Raw genomic sequence first — 19,464 nt, forward strand, 5'->3', positions numbered from 1 at the left:
AAGGAAGGAATCACAAACCTTTACAGAACAATGGAGCAATCTTGTCATACACCGCAAAGCACACAAACGCAGCACACACACACACACACACTCGCACGTGCACGCCCGTACATGCACACACTGGTAAACACGCTCTAATGAGAACGCAGTGCACACAGTCACATGCACACACACACACACACACACAGAGCTGTGCACACACACCCATACAGTTTATGTGCACACACCCACACAACAGGCAAATGCATGCACTCAAACATGAGCAACACATTCATACACACATTGTCACCCACAACCCCCTCCCCTCCACACACACACACATGCACACACGCACACACACACTGACAATTGGATGTGACTGCTATGGTAACACACACTGAGGTTATTTACAGCACCTCCTCTGCCGAAAATTTGATTTCTCCCATCCCGCTCGCCCACGCTCCGACAGAAAGAAGAGGAGCTAAGACAACACGTCAGGGAGCTTGTTCCAACACACTGTGAATAACTGTAAAACTTAATAGATGTTTTGGAGGGTTGCAGTCCCCTGTGAGCCGCTGCGAGTCTGTTATCACTCCGGCTTTTTACAAAGGACATCTGAAGATGATTCCTGAGCGTGGTAAAAAAAAAAAAAAAAAAAACAACAACAGCATGTCATCTGAGACGGTATCTCAGCACGAGTTATGAAGCGAGGTTTGATGTTGGGGCTACTAGGGATGGAATGATTACCGGTTTTGATATATACCGTAACAACAAGGTGGATAAAATATTTTGGGTTTTATATTATCATGATAACACACACACACACACACACACACACACACACACACAGCCTGTTGCATGTCAACATTACAACCTTGATTGACTGTCAGAATGACTTCTGTGTGAGTGAAGATGTAAAAACACCGCAAAGCCACACTTATCAACCTCATAGCTTTATAATCCCTGACTTTTATAATCCTAACTTTAGTCTCTGCCGGTGGGATGAGATAATCTCACTTGTTTCCAGAGCTAATCAACTTGCTTGCAGAATTTTCTTCAATCATGTGTCATTTGCTTGATCCCAGTGGCTGATCCGCCTCATTCAGCATTTAGATTTGTTCCCGGAAAAAAAAAAAAAAAATCCTGAAACAAGTGCACCTGCATTGGAAACAAGTGGGATTATCTCCTCCCACTGGCAGATTTTTTTTTTTTTAACCTTGTGATTAACCCTATAAAGCCTGAACTATGAAAGAATTGGCAGAAAATTCCAATTTTTTGAAACTGAACCCTTTATTTAGTCCTATAACAAAAAATATATATATATATGAAAAAAAAAATTCAAAAAATATGTTATTACACGACCTTTCTGGTGTATGATATATGATATGTACTTGAAGTGCCAATGGTATGGTCCAGGGTGAACAGGGGAAGTGTCCAAAGGTATACAACAGTATTTTGGTCAACTATTGATTAAACTGAAAATGAAAAACGGAATTGAAAATGTGTATCATATATGATGCACATGGCTTTATAGGGTTAAGAAAAACAAGATTTTAATACTGAGGATGAGACTGAATGATTTGTTGAGATGAACATATTTGCAGTTAACAATTTAAAATGTTGTGAGCAGGAATTCCTGCAAGCCCAGAACCAAACCTCACATCGGCAAGGAGAGGAAAATAAAAATCTGAGGCTCTCTTCTCACAGAACAGAGTCTTTATTTACTTGGGGAAATGTCTGGATTTAACAAACCCAGGCCTTTCTCAGGGCTGATCCATGTAGCCGCCAGCTAGCACTTTGCCCACAGTGCCAGACTGCACACACACACACACACACACACACACACACACACACACACACTCCACCCCCACTGAGGTGTTAGACTGTAGAGACTAGTGTAGTAACAACTAGCTCCTTCACCTCAGTTAGACAAAGATAGACATGGCAATCACACACACACACACATGCACATGCACATGCACACACATCCACGCACGCATGCACATACACACACGCTCACATTCACTCTTGAAAATGTCATTAAAGCAGGGCTTGAGTCGTGCAGATGTCAGGACCCATTGTGTGCCCAGAGAGATTGAAAAAGGGGCGATCGAGATAGAGACACACAGAAAGAATCAGCGAGCGAGAGAGCCAGAGGTGTGTCAGGCGTACAAACGCTCGCCTGCACGTCTCTTTCTCCTCCCGTCCTCCTGCCTTTTCAGTCTCCATCTTTCTATCTCTCCCTCTCGTTGAATCCTGTTTGTCCTTCTTCTCTCGTCGTATCGCCTCCCTCTTTTTTCCAACATCTTGTTTTTCTGCCTCTTTCTCTTATCACTCTTGCCGTCTCGCTCTACCTCCCATCCTCTATTTCCCTCCTTCTCTCCCTGTCCTTCCCGATCTATTTGCCTTTGTTTTTCCTTGAGCTTACTATTCTACCAGCCTCAACCCTGGATGAAACAAGAGACATTTTGCCGCCTTTATTTTGCTCAGAATGGCCATGGACAAGTTCATTTTTTGACTAGTCCTTTTCCAGCCGGCCAATGTGAAAAGAGTTGGACCAGTACGGGATTTTTAAGAGAATAGAGGTGATTTTTTCCTTCCTGTACTCAATATTTTGAACCCTTTGAAACCCTGGAGCCTGTTGGCATGCTTTTATTTTGAAAGGATTTATTCCAATTCACTTTGTCGTTTTTTTTTTTTTGTTTGTTTTTTGGTTTTTTTTTAGAGGGGTTAGGGTTAGGGTTAGGTAATGTTTGGTAATTTTCTTTTTTTTATTTGTAATTAATATATTTTACTAATTTTGTTTTTTTAATATTTATTTATTTATTCCTTTTTTTTTTTTTTTTTTACAAATTTTTTGGTTTCTTGTTTTACTAATTTCTTGCTTTGAAATACTTTCTTTCTTTCTTTCTTTCTTTCTTTCTTTCTTTCTTTCTTTCTTTTTTTTTTTTTTTTAATAATTTCTTAATCAAGAAATCAAGATAATTTGTTTGGGTGCCAAAGCAGTAACTATTACCAAGAAGCATATTCAGTGTTTATCCCCAGTATTTTATGCGTGGCAAGATAGAAAAGCTTCTGAAACAATACATGGGCCACTATTTAAACCCCCCACCCCCCCACCCCATCCACATTCAGCTATCCTTTCATTAAAAAAAAAAAAAAAAACATTAAATACATCGTCATTATTGATGTTTAACACGATAAAATACCCCAGACTCCCATTTTGCCGATGTACCTTGTCGTTCTCAAACTTCCCACACTTTAAGTTCACTGGAAGTGTATTATTATTTGGCTTCCGTAAAGGAACAGAGAACCATTAAGGACAATTTTGTGCACGGAAAAGCCCCCAAAATTATCTGTCTTCCCTTCGTAATTGCTTCCAGCCAAACTGGCCTTGCCAATTATTACATTTACCGTACAATTTGCATGGTAATAGGCAGGAGTGTCACTCACTTCCTCACATATTCGCCTCACGTTCATCTCCTGTCTGTCTCTCTCAACGCCCACTCTTTCCGTCTTTAATTTTCATTGTCTAAGTTAGAGAAGTAGTCCTGTGGACTCTAATGAGATCCACTCATCCACTCTAACTGCTGCCATCAAGGTGCCCTTGAGCAAGGCGCTTAACCCTGTGGCCAACAACAGCTACTTTAGGTGTGAAGTTTTCTTAGCTAAAGAAGATTACACATACTCTCATCTACATACAGGGGATAAAATGAAGGTTTAAAAAATAATGAACAGTAGCAGTGTGTTCTTGTTTTTCAGCGAGGCCATCCTGTAATCTGACCATCACAGGTTTGATCCCCATAACAACAAACGCATCGGTTACCTTATGTGTCCCGGAGTCAGCCACTCCATCCTTACCTGCTGCCTAAAATGCCCATGATGTAAATATAATTTATGGGAAGAGGGGAGGAGGCGATGGCGTAGCAGTTTTTTGGATTCACCAGGAGATCAGGAGGCTTTTGCAAACGGGATAGAGGGCTTTCACACACAGAATTAACCCGATGCAGAACCCTGAACACTCCGCTGGTTGCCAAGCCGCTCTCCCTGCTGAGTCTCTCAGCAGGACCTTGTTTTCCTGCCAGTCCTGCCTGATTGGACAGCGAATTAACATATTTACAAAAAAAAAACAAAAAAAAAAAAAACACCCACACACTTCCCAAACTGGGGTTTAGACTCAGAATCACTATAATCCCCAAGTACTAAAACTGTACAGGAATAAAGTCTTGGTGAGATTAGTGCAGAGACAAAACGTCAATTTACATTGTTCTGCCACACATGTAGCAGCACAGCCAGACCTCACAAGTGCACCGCAGAACATCTTCAACCCAGCTCAGTCGATCTCAGCCTTAAAATCTTGTTTTTCTTCAAACAAGTGAAGCAAAATCTGCCAGTGGGATGAGATAATCCCACTTGCTTCCAGTGCAGTTTCACTTGTTTCAGGATGGTTTTTTTTTCTCTCTCTCTCTGTTGAAACGAGGCAGAATAAGACAGATCAGCCACTAGGATCAAGAAAATGACATTTGATTCAAGACAATTCTGGAAACAAGTTGGAATTAGACGTCATATTTTGTCAGTCATTCTCCTACTTTGTACCCATGCACAAATTATTCTCGATGTAAGAAGGTCTGGGTGCTGTGGAGGCCAAAAACCCAACAGTAGTCGCTAGTTCTCTGCCGTGCTTTTGGTTTTCGTTACGTCACAGTACGGCGCCCGGCGTGGCTCAGGAGGCCGAGCGGTCGCCTGGTAATCAAAGGCTTCCTGGTTCGATCCCCGGCTCCTGCACAGGGCGTGACGAGCTGTCCTTGAGCCAAACACTGAAGCTCTAACAGCTCCTGACGGGCAGCTCGGCACCCCGCAGGCCAGCCTCCGCCATCACTCTGGCTCTGTCCCAATTCAAAGGCTGTACGCTACCCAGATCGTATTTGTAGGCTGCTTACGTCACGGCGGCGCGACAAGTGCTGTCCCAATTCAGTTTTACCGCACGGGGTCCTGCAAATGCAGCCGACAGATCCGGCCTATTTTTGACTCATTTGCAGGATACACCTCCACGATGCTTCGCGGCTGACATCACAGCCTACTTCCCAGGGTACCTTTCGGTCCAGTTGAATTTCTGCATCAGCCACCGTTGCTGGAATTATTAAGCCTGTTTTAGACCGTCTTAATGTTTATATCATGACGTTCTGATAAGTTTTCATGCCTATAATTACCACCATAGATTGGGTTTAGCTGTTAACTGGATCCGAACAACGCCTGTAAATGCAAGTTTAGTTAGATGAGTTAGATAGGCATTTTGCATGATGTTTCCATAGCAACCATCAGCGCATCAGGTATGTTACAATGTAGCCATGTGTACAATTACTTTAATTGGGATAGTCTGTTGCAGTTTGTGAGGTGTAACAATTATCTCAATTTTCTGCATCTTCACGAAGACAAAATAAAATCAGAATCGATGTTGTCCATCTTGAGAGCGCTGAAGCTGTTTATCGTTTGGTTTCATGCACAGGTGTTCACCGACACACCTCCGAAACATACTTCGGCATTTCACGCTGCAACACTCAAATGAGCTTCGGGAAGCCTCGATAATAATGACGTAGGAATCCTCCGCAGGCTACACCGTCCCAATTCACTAAACTTTTAGTTCCGGTAAACCTGATATCGGCACCTACGTCGGACGCCTCCTACGTGGGCACCGTGGGCTGCGACCTAGTCGTCATCTAGCCCTTCGATTGAGACAGACCCTGGGTGAACGTGAGGCTGACACTGTGAAGCGCTTTGAGAGGCTGGTCCGTTAACAGCAGCAGCTTAAGGAGCATCTTGGCTCCTTAACTTGATGCAGGTCCTGCTGAAACAGGATACCCGTCCAAGACATAACCAGTCAAAAGTGGAAACCAGTGGGCGATCATGAAGAGAGAGGCAGCATTGTTTGATTATTATCGGTTGCAGTTGTTATTTGCACCCTCTGGCACGCTATGAGGTCACCACTATTGTTCAGGAAAAGGTAAAAGCAACAGCAATCTGAGTTTTATTTATTTATTTTTTTTTCTGGCATGGAAAATTAGCTCAGAAAGTTGTGGTTAAAAAGTACATTTTCATTTCAGTTATAATGGGAGAATGTCACTAAGGGGAACAGGCTCCGTATTAAAAACTGAAAAGGCCAGTGGATGGAGAGCGCCTAAGAAAAGACCAACAAGCGTTTACGGGGGTGAATGAGCTTAATGCAGACTCATTTTCACGTGTGATTTGGAAAATTGGGGGGAAAAAAAAGGTTCATTCAGCAAGTCGCGGTGAGAAAAGTCACGCAGGGATGTTTCAAAAGGTGAAATATTTCAGTTCAAAAATGATAATAACAGCGATTTATTCATGATTTGGGCTTTTTAGTTTTAAGCTTTGAGATAAGTGACGAATTGATTATGTAAAAATATAACATTTCCTCCTCTCTCTCTCTCTTTTCTCTTCCCTTTTCTCTTCTCCCCTCCTCAGATGGATCACGATCCCAGGAACCCAGCCTACATCGCCACTCAAGGCCCTCTGCCCTCCACCGTGGCTGATTTCTGGCAGGTAAACGTGCGCGCACACACACACATGCACACACACACTCACACACTCAAACAAAAATCAATACGTTCTCCTCGCTTAAACAAGAGTTAGCTGGCTTTTATTAGTGCAGCACGCCACTCGGGAGACCGGCCCTTTCTGTGGATGTCGTTATTAATCTCTCCCTCACCAGCATGTTCTCCGCCCCAACAGCCCCTCCTCCATCACCGCACACACACACACACACACACACTCCAATCAACAGTGGGACACATTGCTAATGCAAGGGAGGGAAACACTTCTCCCACTGTCCCAGATGTTAGATTGGGTTTGAATCTCGGATCAGGAGATCAATAAGTTATTCTGGCCAGTTGCAGTGTGTGTGTGTGTGTGTGTGTGTGTGTGTGTGTCCACTTGTCAAACGAGTCCTGCCACCACTGCATTCCCATTTGTGCCGGTCACCAGGGTCGAAACGTGCACCAACTTATCCTTGTACTTTTACTGCTACTTAGACTTCAGTAGTACATAAAATAACGACTATAAAGATCTGCTTGAGCATTAAAAAAAAAATAAAAAAAAATAAAATGCATTCTTAGTCAAAGTTAATGAGTGAATTATTTCTTTTTGTTTATCAGAAATAACATCCTTCACTGTGTATGGTGTGTGTACCGTAGTGCTAAAAGGAGGGGACCCAGAATATATTTTTTTCTCTTTTGAAGAAACAAAAAATAAGTTAAATAAAATATCATATTACTCCTCTCATGCTGGTGTTACTGGTGCAGTACAGAGCTTTGGAAAAAACATCCTCCTTAATGGATGCGATTGTTGTGAAGCAAAAAACACTTGGATCAACATTTACTTAAGCACAAGCACAACTGACAGCAATAGCAAAACTCCCCCCCCCCATAAAAAAAAAAAAAAAAAAAAAAAAATACTGTTTCCACTCCCACTTGGCCATTAAATTTAAAAAGTGTTGAGATGAAACATGACCTCGCTCTAAATGAGGCAGTAAGGAGGCTTCGTGTTTTACACTTCATCATCAAAAGGACGGCGAAACAGTTGAGAAATCAGCACACACACATATCCAGGTTGGATGGGTGCTGGTGGGGGGAGGGGGGCCGAGAGGGAGAAGGGGTGGGGGGGCCTTAAAGTTCATCGGAGCCCCATTACACTGCTACTTCCCTCCCTTTCTTCCTCCTTTCCCTCCCCTCCTCTCCTCTCACTGCTAATCCCTCTCAGGCTCCGGACGTTTCTCTTTCAGGAGGAGGGGAGCTGGCGGGGGGTGGGGGGTGGGGTGGGGGTGCGGAGGACACTCTCTGTTCATTCTCTTTGCACCCCCTTCATCCCGCCAATAACCCCCCCCAGAAAAAAAAAATCCACTTCTTTTTCCTCCTCCTCTTCCATTCACAGCTCCCTCGCTCGCAGCATGATTCTTTCAGCTTCTCGTCTCCTCTCTCTCTTTCTCCCCTCAGCTCCACCACCTCTTTCTCTACCCTCTCTCTCTCTCTCTCTCTCTCTCTCTCTCCCTCTTCACCTCCACTGCCTCTCTCCTCTCCACCCGAACCCCCCCCCCCAGCCTTTCTCTCCATCCCGTTCAGCCTCTCGTACTGTGTCCCCATCTCCATTTTCCCCTCTGCCTCTCTTCACCTCCGCTCCGTCACTCCTCCTCCTCTCCTCTCTCTCTCTCTCTCTCTCTCTTTCTCTTTCCCATCTCAGATTCACTAAGAGGGCTCTCAGCACTTTTGGAAGCCTTTGCACTCAGGTTTTCTCCCGCCGTCTTGTTGTCTCGTTTCCCAGTCTGCTCGGCCAGCACGGCCGTGTCCTACAACGACTCAAGTCTCCTGATCAGAAGCTGCCAGAGTCATTACACCGCGCTCTGTGCCACGTGACCAAACGCCCCCCGCGCTCCCTCGGCAGCCACCGCTCAGGTGCCCCCGAGCAAATAATCCACACACTTCCTCATTTTCTTGGGCCGCGTCCACACAGCAACATTTTTTTTTTTTTTTAAGAAAATGCAACTTCATCCTCTCTGTTTTGGCCTCGCGTCCACATGAAATCGGCATCTTCTGTCACTGAGGAGACGCCCCTCAAAGTGGAATCTTTTATAAAAGCGCCCTCCTTCTTTCGTGAGCACGTGAAACATAGTACAATTTGATAACCATCACGTCACCGCCACAATGACTGTGTTGACAAGGTCCCGGTTTTGAGGCTTATCCCGGCTTTGAGCATATCCGGGATATGATGTTTACATGGAACACAGAGAAACCCGCTTATTCATATCCCTGTATACAGCGGTCCCTCGTTTATCGCGGGAGTTACGTTCTAAAAATAACCCGCAATAAATCCGCGAAGTAGTCAGCTTTATTTTTTACAATCATTCTAGATGTTTTAAGGCTGTAAAACCCCTCACTACACACTTTATACACTTTTCTCAGACAGGCATTAACATTTTCTCACTTTTCTCTCTTGTTTAAACTCTCAAAGTTCAAACCTTCGTAGAAAAACAAATCCAGTATTATAGAATGAACGCATTCTGTACTGTACAGGAGACACGGCACGGAGGAGATTGATTGACAATGGTCTACAGTCCCTTAGCCAATCAGGACGCAGAACACAATGCGCTGTAAGGAAAAAAAAAAAAAAAAGAAGCATGCAAAATTGCACTAAAAAAAATCCGCGAAACTGCGAGGTCGCGAAAAGTGAACCGCGTTATAGCGAGGGACAACTGTACATGATAAATACCAGTAACCCGTTTTCCGATCACTGCGTCCTCTCTGCGCAGGCGTGTCTTACGTCTTTTACATCTTTTGTTTACAACAGATTGAGCGGGAAGTGTGATGTATTTATCATATTTAGAAGTAATCTAAACACCATCAGCCATCTAAACACGTAGTTTTGTTGAGTTCTTTCATTATTTTCAGGCAAAATTCAGTCTCTTCATCGCTCCAAAAATGGGAAGCTCTTGTTGTCGCGATAAGGCGTATTCATGCTCCAGTATCCCGGCTTCTATTGGAGTTTCTTGAAACCAGGATAAGATCATAACCCGGTTTCTGAATTCGGGATATGGTGTTTACATGCACAAACACAAAAACGGGATACTTAAAAAAACCCAATCAAAACCGGGGATACTAAAGACCACGTAAACACAGTCACTCTCAGAGTACAGACGCTGACTTTAAACAGCTGCGACTTTTCAGCACCGTATTAAGTATGTGCATTATGCAAAAGTTCTAAGCTATGTGCAAAATAATGTGTCTCAGGATGTCTTTAACTGTATTTGTATTCGTCAACGATGCACACAAACCGCTTCAGTCGCTCTTCAGCTTCTTTGCTTGGCTCTAACGGGCCAAAACTCTGCATTTTAGCAGGGCATTTCGGCTCATACCTCATCTTAATATCTTGTTCTTCTTAAAACAAGGTTAAAAAAAACTAAATCTGCCAGTGGGATGAGATAGTGTCACTTGTTTCAGGAGTTTTTTTTCTGGGAACGAGTATAAATGTGTTGAAGCGAGGCAGAATAAGGCAGATCAGCCCATTAGGATCAAGAAAATGACACTTGACACATGACAAAAAAGTTCATTAGTATTGGAAACGTGGGACTTTCTCATCCCACTGGCAGATTTTTTTTTTTACCTTGTTTGAAGAAAAGCAAGATTTGAGCTGAGATAGTCTGTGTTAACGTGTGGGACTATATGAATGTGAAGCAGACAGCCGGGCGTTCAGAAAACTCTCCCTGGGTTCTGGAAAGGTTTAAACACATTCCGCGTCTTAACAAACCTCGAGATCAATCCGGGGGAACGTTCCCTCTCCTCCGAGCTCTCACATCAGCACCTCGCCGCCAAATTGAATTAACACAATTTCTCCAAAAAGTGCACCGTCACGTCTTTGGATCCACGAGGCCAATCAGAGAGGCGGCGGGGGTCGAGAGGAGGCTGTGCTGTAATTCAAAACCCACCGCAATTAAAGTCGATTAAATCTCTGTCAGGGTGTGGCAGTGCTCCTGACCGACCGGCAGGTGCGGCCATCTTGATTATCTAATGCGGCGATGGCGGGGCGGTATTGTTTTATGGCTTCCATTAAGGGCTGACTGTTACCTCTCAGAGTCCAATGGATCTCCAGAGCCAGCCCGCCCCCCGGCTGTGAGAATATGACTGCCAGCAGGAAAAATATGACCGCACAGTCAGTGTGGTTTTGGAATGACCCAGCTGGGAGAGGGAACGGCTTCGACAGCAATTACTTTTTTTTTTTTTTTTTTTTTTTTTTTTACCACGTCGCTTCTCTGACTCGCCTGTAGTTCCTTATCAAAGTTTGTAACGGAGTAAACACAGAGAAACACCATTTATTCTCAAAATCAGTGTTGAAATCTTGGTTTTCTTCAACCACGGTTAAAATAATCTGCCAGTGGGATGAGATAATCCCACTTGTTTGCAACGCTGATGCACTTGCTTCCACAATTTTCTTGAATCAAGTGTCATTTTCCTGATCCTAAGCCTTATTCTGCCTTGTTTCAACAAATATTTACTTTTTTCAGTTGGATTATCTCATCCAACATGCAGATTTTTTTTGAAAGAGAAACAAGATTTTAACACTGAACACGAGATTAGACAAGTGAAGTTGGGTATTTTTTTTGCAGCATGACAGCATCATCTGATAATTTGAGAAAAGTGACCGCAACTTTTCAAAAATATTGAGTGTTAAGTCGTGAGTGTATTTTTCTCTGGCACAAGTTTCTGTGGGAAATTAGCATCAAGTTAAACGACAGCAATGGCAAAGCGGCATATTGCGGCTCGCTAACGCCATTAGAAAGCGCGTCGGCGCCTGTTTTTCGAGGAAAACACGAGCTTGTTTTTCTCTCTCTCCTCCACAAACAAATACCGCATTTCAAAAAGACAGGGGGCTTCAAAGAGCAAGAGGCCGGCGTCGATGCAAGATGGTGATGGTGCGCCTGTGTGTCACGAGGCAATTACCGGCCTCCACCACGGAACAAAATGGTGGGAGTCTTACCGAGTGTGTGTGTGTGTGTGTGTGTGTTTCTGTGTGTGTTTTGTGTGCAGATGGTATGGGAGAACGGCTGTGTGGTCATTGTTATGCTGACGCCTCTCGTTGAGAGCGGGGTGAAGCAGTGCTACCATTACTGGCCTGACGAGGGATCCAACCTCTACCACATCTACGAGGTAAAATGACTCACCGGCTGCCCACTGAGATGGGTGGTGGGGGTCTAAATACAACTTTTACAGAACAAATAGCACAATTAATATCTTCTCTGCTGTAAGAGATTAACACTGAAGCATGCAAAGACCATAAAAAACATTATTTGTAATGTGACATGCAGATATCTGCTGTTAAAGGAGCATGAAGTTCATATTTATTTTTGTCTTTATCTATTAGTCCACACTATCAGTTTCTATCTCATCCATTTACCTGTAACGGAATAGACACTGGAGGAGTGTTTCTGTCGGTGGGTTTTAGGAAGTGCTGCCCTGCACACACTCCTCACCGTAACGAGTCACTTAGTCTCAGAGTCAGTGTTGAATGCCGGCGGGATGAGACTTGTTTCCAGCGCTGATCAACTTGTTTCCAGAATTTTCTTGAATCAGGTGTCATTTTCTCGATCCGAGTGGGCTGATCTGCCCCATTCTGCCTTGTTTACTGATATTTGTCCCCAGAAAAAAAAAATCCTTAACCTTAAAAAAATCCTTAAGTGGAACTAACACGTATAGATTCGGGCACAATTCTAAATATGTTGAAGGCAGATCAGCCGACAAAGATCAAGAAAAACGACACTCGATTCAAGAAAACTGTTCTATAAACAAAATGATTAGCGTTGGAAACAAGTGGGATTATCTCAGATTTTTTTTTACCTTGTTTGAAGAAAAGCAAGATTTAAACTCTGCATGAAACTAAGCAACTTGTTAACGTTGAGTGTTCAGTAGTTTATGTGATTGTGGTTTGTATCATATTCATGACTTACTTAAATCCTAAACGTGCATGTGTTCACACGGGTGCGTGTGTGTGTGTGTGCGCCCCCCGCAGGTCAACCTGGTGTCCGAACACATCTGGTGCGACGACTTCCTGGTGCGCAGCTTCTACCTGAAGAACATGCAGACCAACGAGACGCGAACCGTCACCCAGTTCCACTTCCTCACCTGGCTCAACCAGAACGTGCCGGAGACCAGCCGGACGCTGCTCGACTTCCGCAGGTAGGGAGCCTCTCAGGAAGAACGGAACAACAGCTTCAATCTGTAAACTAAGCTGTCGTGTTCTTCCTGCAGTTTGGTGTGTTAGTCCCTGATGAAGGCCACAGCATGGCCAAAACACGTCGGCGTTGTTTTTAAGATGTCTGTTTGAACTCGCCTCGAAGTAAAAGCTGTTTCTCCCCCCCCCCCTCCTTTTTTCTTGAAGACTGCCTTGAAACTCCTTTCTTTTCCATTAAGACTTTGAACTACATAAGGAACCTGAGCAGGTGTTGAAAGTGAAGTTGTTGATAGTGAAAGTGCTGAGGTGTTGTGAGGCGTCGAAGAAACTCTGGGAAGTTTCCCTCAAAGGTTGTTGAGAGGCCTAGTAAACGAGTCCTAGTCGAGTCGTCCGTTCCTCACTCAGACTTTCTTTGGTGTGGCTGAGCATCTCCAGCCTCTGTAATCAAGGCTGTTTTTACCTCTTTTTTTTGTATTTATCAGGAAGTACAAAGAGTGGCAGACATGGGACAGAAAGTTGTGGAGGTGACAGCAGTGAGAATTTTTAGGGCGGGACATTTTTAGAGATGTTCTTTCAAGGACATTGTCTACTTATACAAAAAATGCTTTCTTGAATGACCGACTGAGGCTAGATAAGATGATTTGATGTGCAGATATCTCCAGCAGCTCCAGTGGAGTTTGATATCTGAGAAGTTTTGACGATGTAAAACGTCAGATTTTGGTGCCAGTTCCTCGCAATCAAAGAGCGAGCCCTTCATTTTGCACCATCACACGGAGAAACTCATCATAGAAGAGGACGGAGAGGAGCGGCACGCAGACCAGAATGCAATGCTGCAGCCTCAATAGCCAAGAATGTAATGCATGTAAAAGACGGGCTATGCTTTGATCATAGGCGCCTCCCTCAACATTCACAAACTTGGTTAGACAGCCACCGAATCGGTGAGATGAAGCAAAATGGAAGCGCTCGGTTTTGACCCTCTGGTGGGGTGGTTGAAAGGCGTTCTGTGAAACACAGGAAATCACAAACTGAAGCCGAGGAACAAAAGGCAGGCTGCGGGAACGCGGGTGCACGGAAAACGTAAATTACAACACTTCATCACAAAATCCTAACTCATGAAATGCACCGAACCTCGGAAATTTATGCCTGTGTAAGAGTGTACGAGTATCCAAGGGTGGAATTCTCCTGCAGGTATTTTGGTCTTTTATTGAGGTAGAAGAAAGACTGCGAAATGGAGGATAAACACACAAAAAAAAAAAACCTGTGGTGATCAGTACTGGACACACCTCAAAGGGTTTTTCCGTCTTTATTGATTCTGAGGAGAGACCGATCGCGGCATCGAGAAGGTGCTGGTCTTGTTTGACCTTCCTAAAACACCAAGACAAAGAGTGCTTTTTGCGGAGGCGGGGTTTGTTTGTTTAAAGCCACTTAAGCGTCTCTAGACAAAGCAAGGCAAGCAACCTCAAACCTCTGTGTGCTGTGTGAAAAAAAAAAAAAAAAAAAATCCTCGGGCATCATCTTGGGCATTTTCCAGTCAATAATGGTGCAATTCAGGATGCATTGAGGGAACTGTGCCGGAGCGATCCTTTATCTGTGGCGCCTTTATGCCCGCTCTCCTTCCCGCTCCCCTTCGACCTCTTTTAAACTGATATAGTGTATTGCCTATTAGGTGAGCGCTGCCCCCAGCCCGACTCGCTCTCCGACTCACTGCGGATTTTCTCAGGTGATAGACTCCAACTCGGTTATATATATAGGCCTGGGTTTGCCGTGTTGGTGGCTCACATCAATTAGGTGAGATATCAAGACGGAGAGTTTGTGGTCAAAGCTATTATAAAGAGGTCTGGCGGGCGTCGCCACCCACCATCAGTTAGGAAATATTGCCTTTATTCACAGGGCGACTGGGTCAGAACACAATGAAGAAACTGCAAGGGAATATATTTTTCACTTTTATTACCGGGGATGTGGTACTTTCACAATAACATCCTGCAATTTTTTTTCCCCCCTCTTTTTTTTTTTTTTTTTTTTTTTTTACCACCGCGATGGTTTGAGGATACAAACCCCCACCGGCTGAAATGTCTCTCTCTCTCTCTCTTCCTCTTCTTTTCCTACGTTTGTGCCGGCATGTTTTTCTTAACCTGACTCACAGCTGATTGAGCGAAGCCTTCCTCGTCCATCCCGCCCGTTCCCGTTCTTCCCCTCAGCCTCCCCCCGACCCCTCCCTCCCTCCTCCACCCCCTCCCATTGTTGTTTTACCAGCTAACTAGCGGTTGCCAGTGTCATTTTTGTGATGTTGCAGCTAGTAATATAAGCCCAGTTGCATAGTCACAAAAGTGATCATTGGAGACTGTGACTCTGCAACCAAGGGGCCTCACGGACCCCCCTCCCCTTTTCTCCTGTATTTTTTCCCCCCTCCCCTCGTCTTCCTCTCCTCTCGTCTTCCTTTCTTTCGCGCGCTCTCTCTCTCTCTCTCCTTGCTGTGCCCGGTGACCTGTGATGACCTCTCGCCTTTTTGCTTGCTCATGGTTTGCTTGACTGCCTCCGATCGCCTCCGTCCTCCTCCTCCTCCTCCTCTCACCATGCCTTCACCTCTCTCTCTCTCTCTCTCTCTCTCTCGCTCTCCCTATGTCTTTTTCTCCTTATTTCTCTCTTACTTGCCTCTTTCACCTTTGTTCTCTCTCTCTCTCCTCTCTCTTTTTTCATCACTTTATCTTCTTATTGCTATCGTTTTTCATATTATTTTCTTGTCTCTCTCCCTTCCAAACTCTTTTTTTTTTTTTTGGTCTGTCTAACTCTCTCGCTCTCTCTCTCTCTTACGGGGCATCTCCTTTGAATCTCACACCCCTTTACCCCTCTGCACCCCCCATCCTGTTTCCCTCCCCCACCCATTGGTGATCCTCTGCCGGCTGTTTCCATGGTAACATCACTCTGAGTATCTGCATTGGGATCCGGCTTTTCAGTTTTGTGGGAAAATGATGTGTGGGGTTTCAGGTGAAAAACTTACTAACTGCAGTTTTGTTGATTTTTTTAATATCATTATTCATAGTTTTGCATTAAAGCTGCATCAGGCATTTTTTTTTTTAAATGGAAAAAAAATCCAGCCCTAAATCAGGAAGTTGGAGAACAGAGAAGACCATGACACACACTCTAATTTTAGATGCCGTTCTGGTTTCGGTATTTTCATTGGTGCTGAAAAAAGTGACCCAAACCCCAGAGAGAGAGAGAAAGCTGGGCTAGTTTACTCGCATCCCTTTATGAGATTGCCAAGTAGTGAAATCTTTGAAATTGAGGCAGTTACCTCCCGCTGCCAAGTGGGGGCGCCACTGTACAAAGTGCCCAGCTCAGCTTTAACTGAAGAATCATGGCAGTTGTGTTTGTAGGCCTTATGAAATCCTTTGAAAACCCGCGGATATCAAAAATGCATGCACAGCCAAAATTCTGAAAATTCTTAAAAACATGACACTTTTTGGGATATAAGGGATTTTTTTTTCACTGCATGCAATGCCACTTCACATAGCATTTTTTAAAAATTCTGTTTCATGTGTTTTATTCAGGAGAAGTTGGCAGATGAAAACTGCACATCTACACACAAATGCACATTCTCTGAAAATTCAGTAATTGTCTCGCCGAAAGCAGTGTTGTTCACAACTAAGTACTTCCCACACACACATCTGCAGCGACAAGAAAAAACTGAAAAAACTGATGTCACCTTTTCCAGGTCTTCATACGTTTGTGAACAGAATACCTGGAAAAGACTGGAAAATAGTTATACTTATAGATACACAGTTCAATACGTTATGCAGCTGTAAAAGCTGTTATTGTGATTTCATTTGTGATGTAGAAATCTTATCCTCTAATGAAAAACACAAGGTCTGAGAACAGCCTGGAGTTTTGAAATTTAAGGATATAGGACTCCTGTTAATGAGGGACTCAAATGAGATTCAAACACTCAAGGATCATTGAACTTGCTCAGAACACTAATGACCATGGAAACTTTAAACTCAAAGAGGAAAAAGTAAAGCGTCAACACTGCAGGTGTGAGTTTCGACAACAGCGGTGATGTATTATGGATCCCGCTCACGCTTCCTTGCCTTTTTATAATACATTCCTGCTGAATATTGTTATTTAGAGTTATCACCATGAAATAGAATGGGAGATGATCTCCAGCTGGGATCAAACTCACAGCCCCTGTGCTTCCTGTTCAGAGATGAACTGGCTGTTTTTGTCAGTCCACTTCTTTGACGAACAAGGCGTGAAGTTTCCACCGCAGTCTTCAAAAGAGTGGGCCACGTTCAGCACAAAGCTAGGGCCAACGCTCATATGAGTTACTTCCAGCACAGTATAACAAATACTGACGCACTTATCGCTGCACTGCTGTGGGGAAAAATATATTTGGGGGTTTTCCTCTGAATTGTAAGTTTCCATGGTCATATGCGTTTAGTAGTGCAGCGCCCGTTACTGGAAAAAAAAAGCAGTAAATTGCACACTACTTGTATGTTTTAAAAGGAAGTAATTATTAAGTTACACTTACACCTTAAAACATTGTGCTAGGCCTGCTAGCATTCATAAATAACGTAGTATTAGTCTGACTTGCTTGATGGGTACAGGCCTGCCAGTCCCCATCCATTAACCCCAGACACTATTTTGAAAGGATGCCATCGCTGCATCCTGGGCTTAACGCCGCCCAAGACAATTGTGATTCGTTTAAATAAATACAAATAAGCCATAACATTTTTCTCCTACGGCAGCGTTCAGTCAGACCTTTCTCCAGCGCTAAAATAAAGTGTGGAGTTCCGTCTGAATGTGCGAGAGTTAATCCCACATTAGCAGCAGGAGTAGTCTAAATAATGGTTTATAAGGTTTGTTGTGCAGACAGAGCCTTCAGCATAAAATTGCAAAGCTTCTCAGTCCCAACTTTCCTGGCTTGATAATGTTCACTCGGCCATAATTCTGATATTTCCTACATGATTTAAAGGCAAAATAAGGTGACTGTAATCTTTCCACAGATATTTCACCAAAACACACGTTAAAGTTTCTAAAGACAGTACCACGAATAGCAAGCTATCTGTTAGCTCAGTAAGTGTAATGTGATTACTGAGAGTGGAGCAGTAATGCCTCACGTCACACAGATAAAGGTGCGGGTGAAGGTTTGGAATACTGCCCACCCAGCGCCAACCGTGGTATAATTATTTCTAAAATGGATGTAATTTGTGGCAGCCTCATGAAATGAGAAGCATGCAGACTGAGCTCTCGCTGCTGTCCGCCGCAGACGTAATTGTATCACGGTTGATTCTCCACAGTCTGCATTTCAATCTCGATGAATGCGGCTTTAATCGCAGGTGATCAGTGCAGAATGAACAGAGAGAACTCGCCTTACATGCCTCTCAACTTGTGCTGTATGTTCTTTTGAATTATCAAAAATAATGTCAGAAAGGTTCATTGTTCATCATTTTCATCAAACGTTCATCGTTTGCATGGACAGTATATGTCATGTTATGTATGCTGCCATAAAAAAAAAACCCCAAAGCACTCGAAATCAGAACATTTTTATTTATTTATTTTATCATGCTCTCCAAGTTGTCCAGATATAAGTGGATTCCTGAGAAATGCAGGCTCAAAGCAAGATTTATGTATGTCTGCTTTTCTTCAGGTCTGTGCTGTTATTTGTCTTTTTGTTTTTGATATTCCAGTTATGATGTACCAATGTTAACACTGAGCTATGTTTGTGTTCTGTTCTGTTTTTTTTACAGGAAAGTTAACAAGTGCTACCGGGGGCGCTCGTGTCCTATCATAGTCCACTGCAGGCAAGTATCATAATAATTAGAGTAATATAAATATATATTATTTGTATCACACAGTGCTCTGTATTAACAAGTTCTAAATCATCTTTTATATACAGTAAGTGCTGTTGTAAACTTAAAAAAACAAGGTATGAAGAGCTCCAAGTGGTATAAATACATTTTGGGGGAAGTAATTACCAGAAGTTTGTCATGCAGTATAGAGAGATTACCTAGGCAACCAAAGCTTTAGATTACCTGCTGTCTTTTCAAAAATATCATGTTTTAATTTGTCCAATCAGTCCATTTTAAAAGTAAAGAGGAGCCACTTCCTTCAAATGGCTCACATCTTATTTTAGCAGCAAACTCTTTCAATGCAGCATATCAGGGACAGATGTGGAACCAATTCTAAAATTAATCCCAAACACCACTGCTCCACTAAATTAGATTAGCCTTGGCCCCATGATAATTCAATGTCATTCTTCTCAGTATAATTATTTATTTATTTTTTTTAAAAGACAGGGGTAACAAAGAAAACCTCTTTTGTTGGTGTGATCACACTGATGAGAAATGTAATAAATTCGGCAGACTGCTGCATTCCCTTTCTTTCCGTTCTGCTCCGCCTGACTCTGCAGCAGAACAGATTAGCTGGTTCAGGTCTAAAGTCAGGGTCAGCTCCCTCCAGAATTCACCTGTGTAGATTCAAAAGGTCCAGAATGAACGATCCCTCACTTTGAAAGGTTTTAACATTGCAGCTTAGAGGTAAAACGTTCTAGAGCACAGTTACCCGGGGAGTAAAGGTCTTAGGAACATTCTCATGTTGTTCTTATATTTTAAAAGGCCCTGAGTTTGAGTTTGAGAAATTTAGAAGGCACTTGGTCCTGGGTTGTAAAGGTCCTAGGGTACAGTTAGGTCTGGGTTTAAAAGTTTCTAGAACACAGTCTGGCCCCAGGTTTAAAAGGTGCTAGAGTGAGTTATTCTC

At 43.4% G+C, this 19,464-nt stretch overlaps 1 protein-coding gene across 1 annotated transcript in view; it reads left to right on the plus strand.

The window, feature by feature from the left end:
- Positions 1-19,464, plus strand: part of LOC115374602 (receptor-type tyrosine-protein phosphatase N2-like) — a 274,717-nt gene that overhangs the window by 236,922 nt on the left and 18,331 nt on the right. The window contains exons 17-20 of the mRNA XM_030073582.1: positions 6,463-6,540; positions 11,571-11,690; positions 12,550-12,716; positions 18,456-18,509. Of these exons, the coding sequence (XP_029929442.1) occupies positions 6,463-6,540; positions 11,571-11,690; positions 12,550-12,716; positions 18,456-18,509 (419 nt within the window). The remainder of the gene's footprint in view (positions 1-6,462; positions 6,541-11,570; positions 11,691-12,549; positions 12,717-18,455; positions 18,510-19,464) is intronic.

The sequence above is a fragment of the Myripristis murdjan genome, chromosome 17 (genome assembly GCF_902150065.1).
Source record: "Myripristis murdjan chromosome 17, fMyrMur1.1, whole genome shotgun sequence".
Lineage (NCBI taxonomy): Eukaryota > Metazoa > Chordata > Actinopteri > Holocentriformes > Holocentridae > Myripristis > Myripristis murdjan.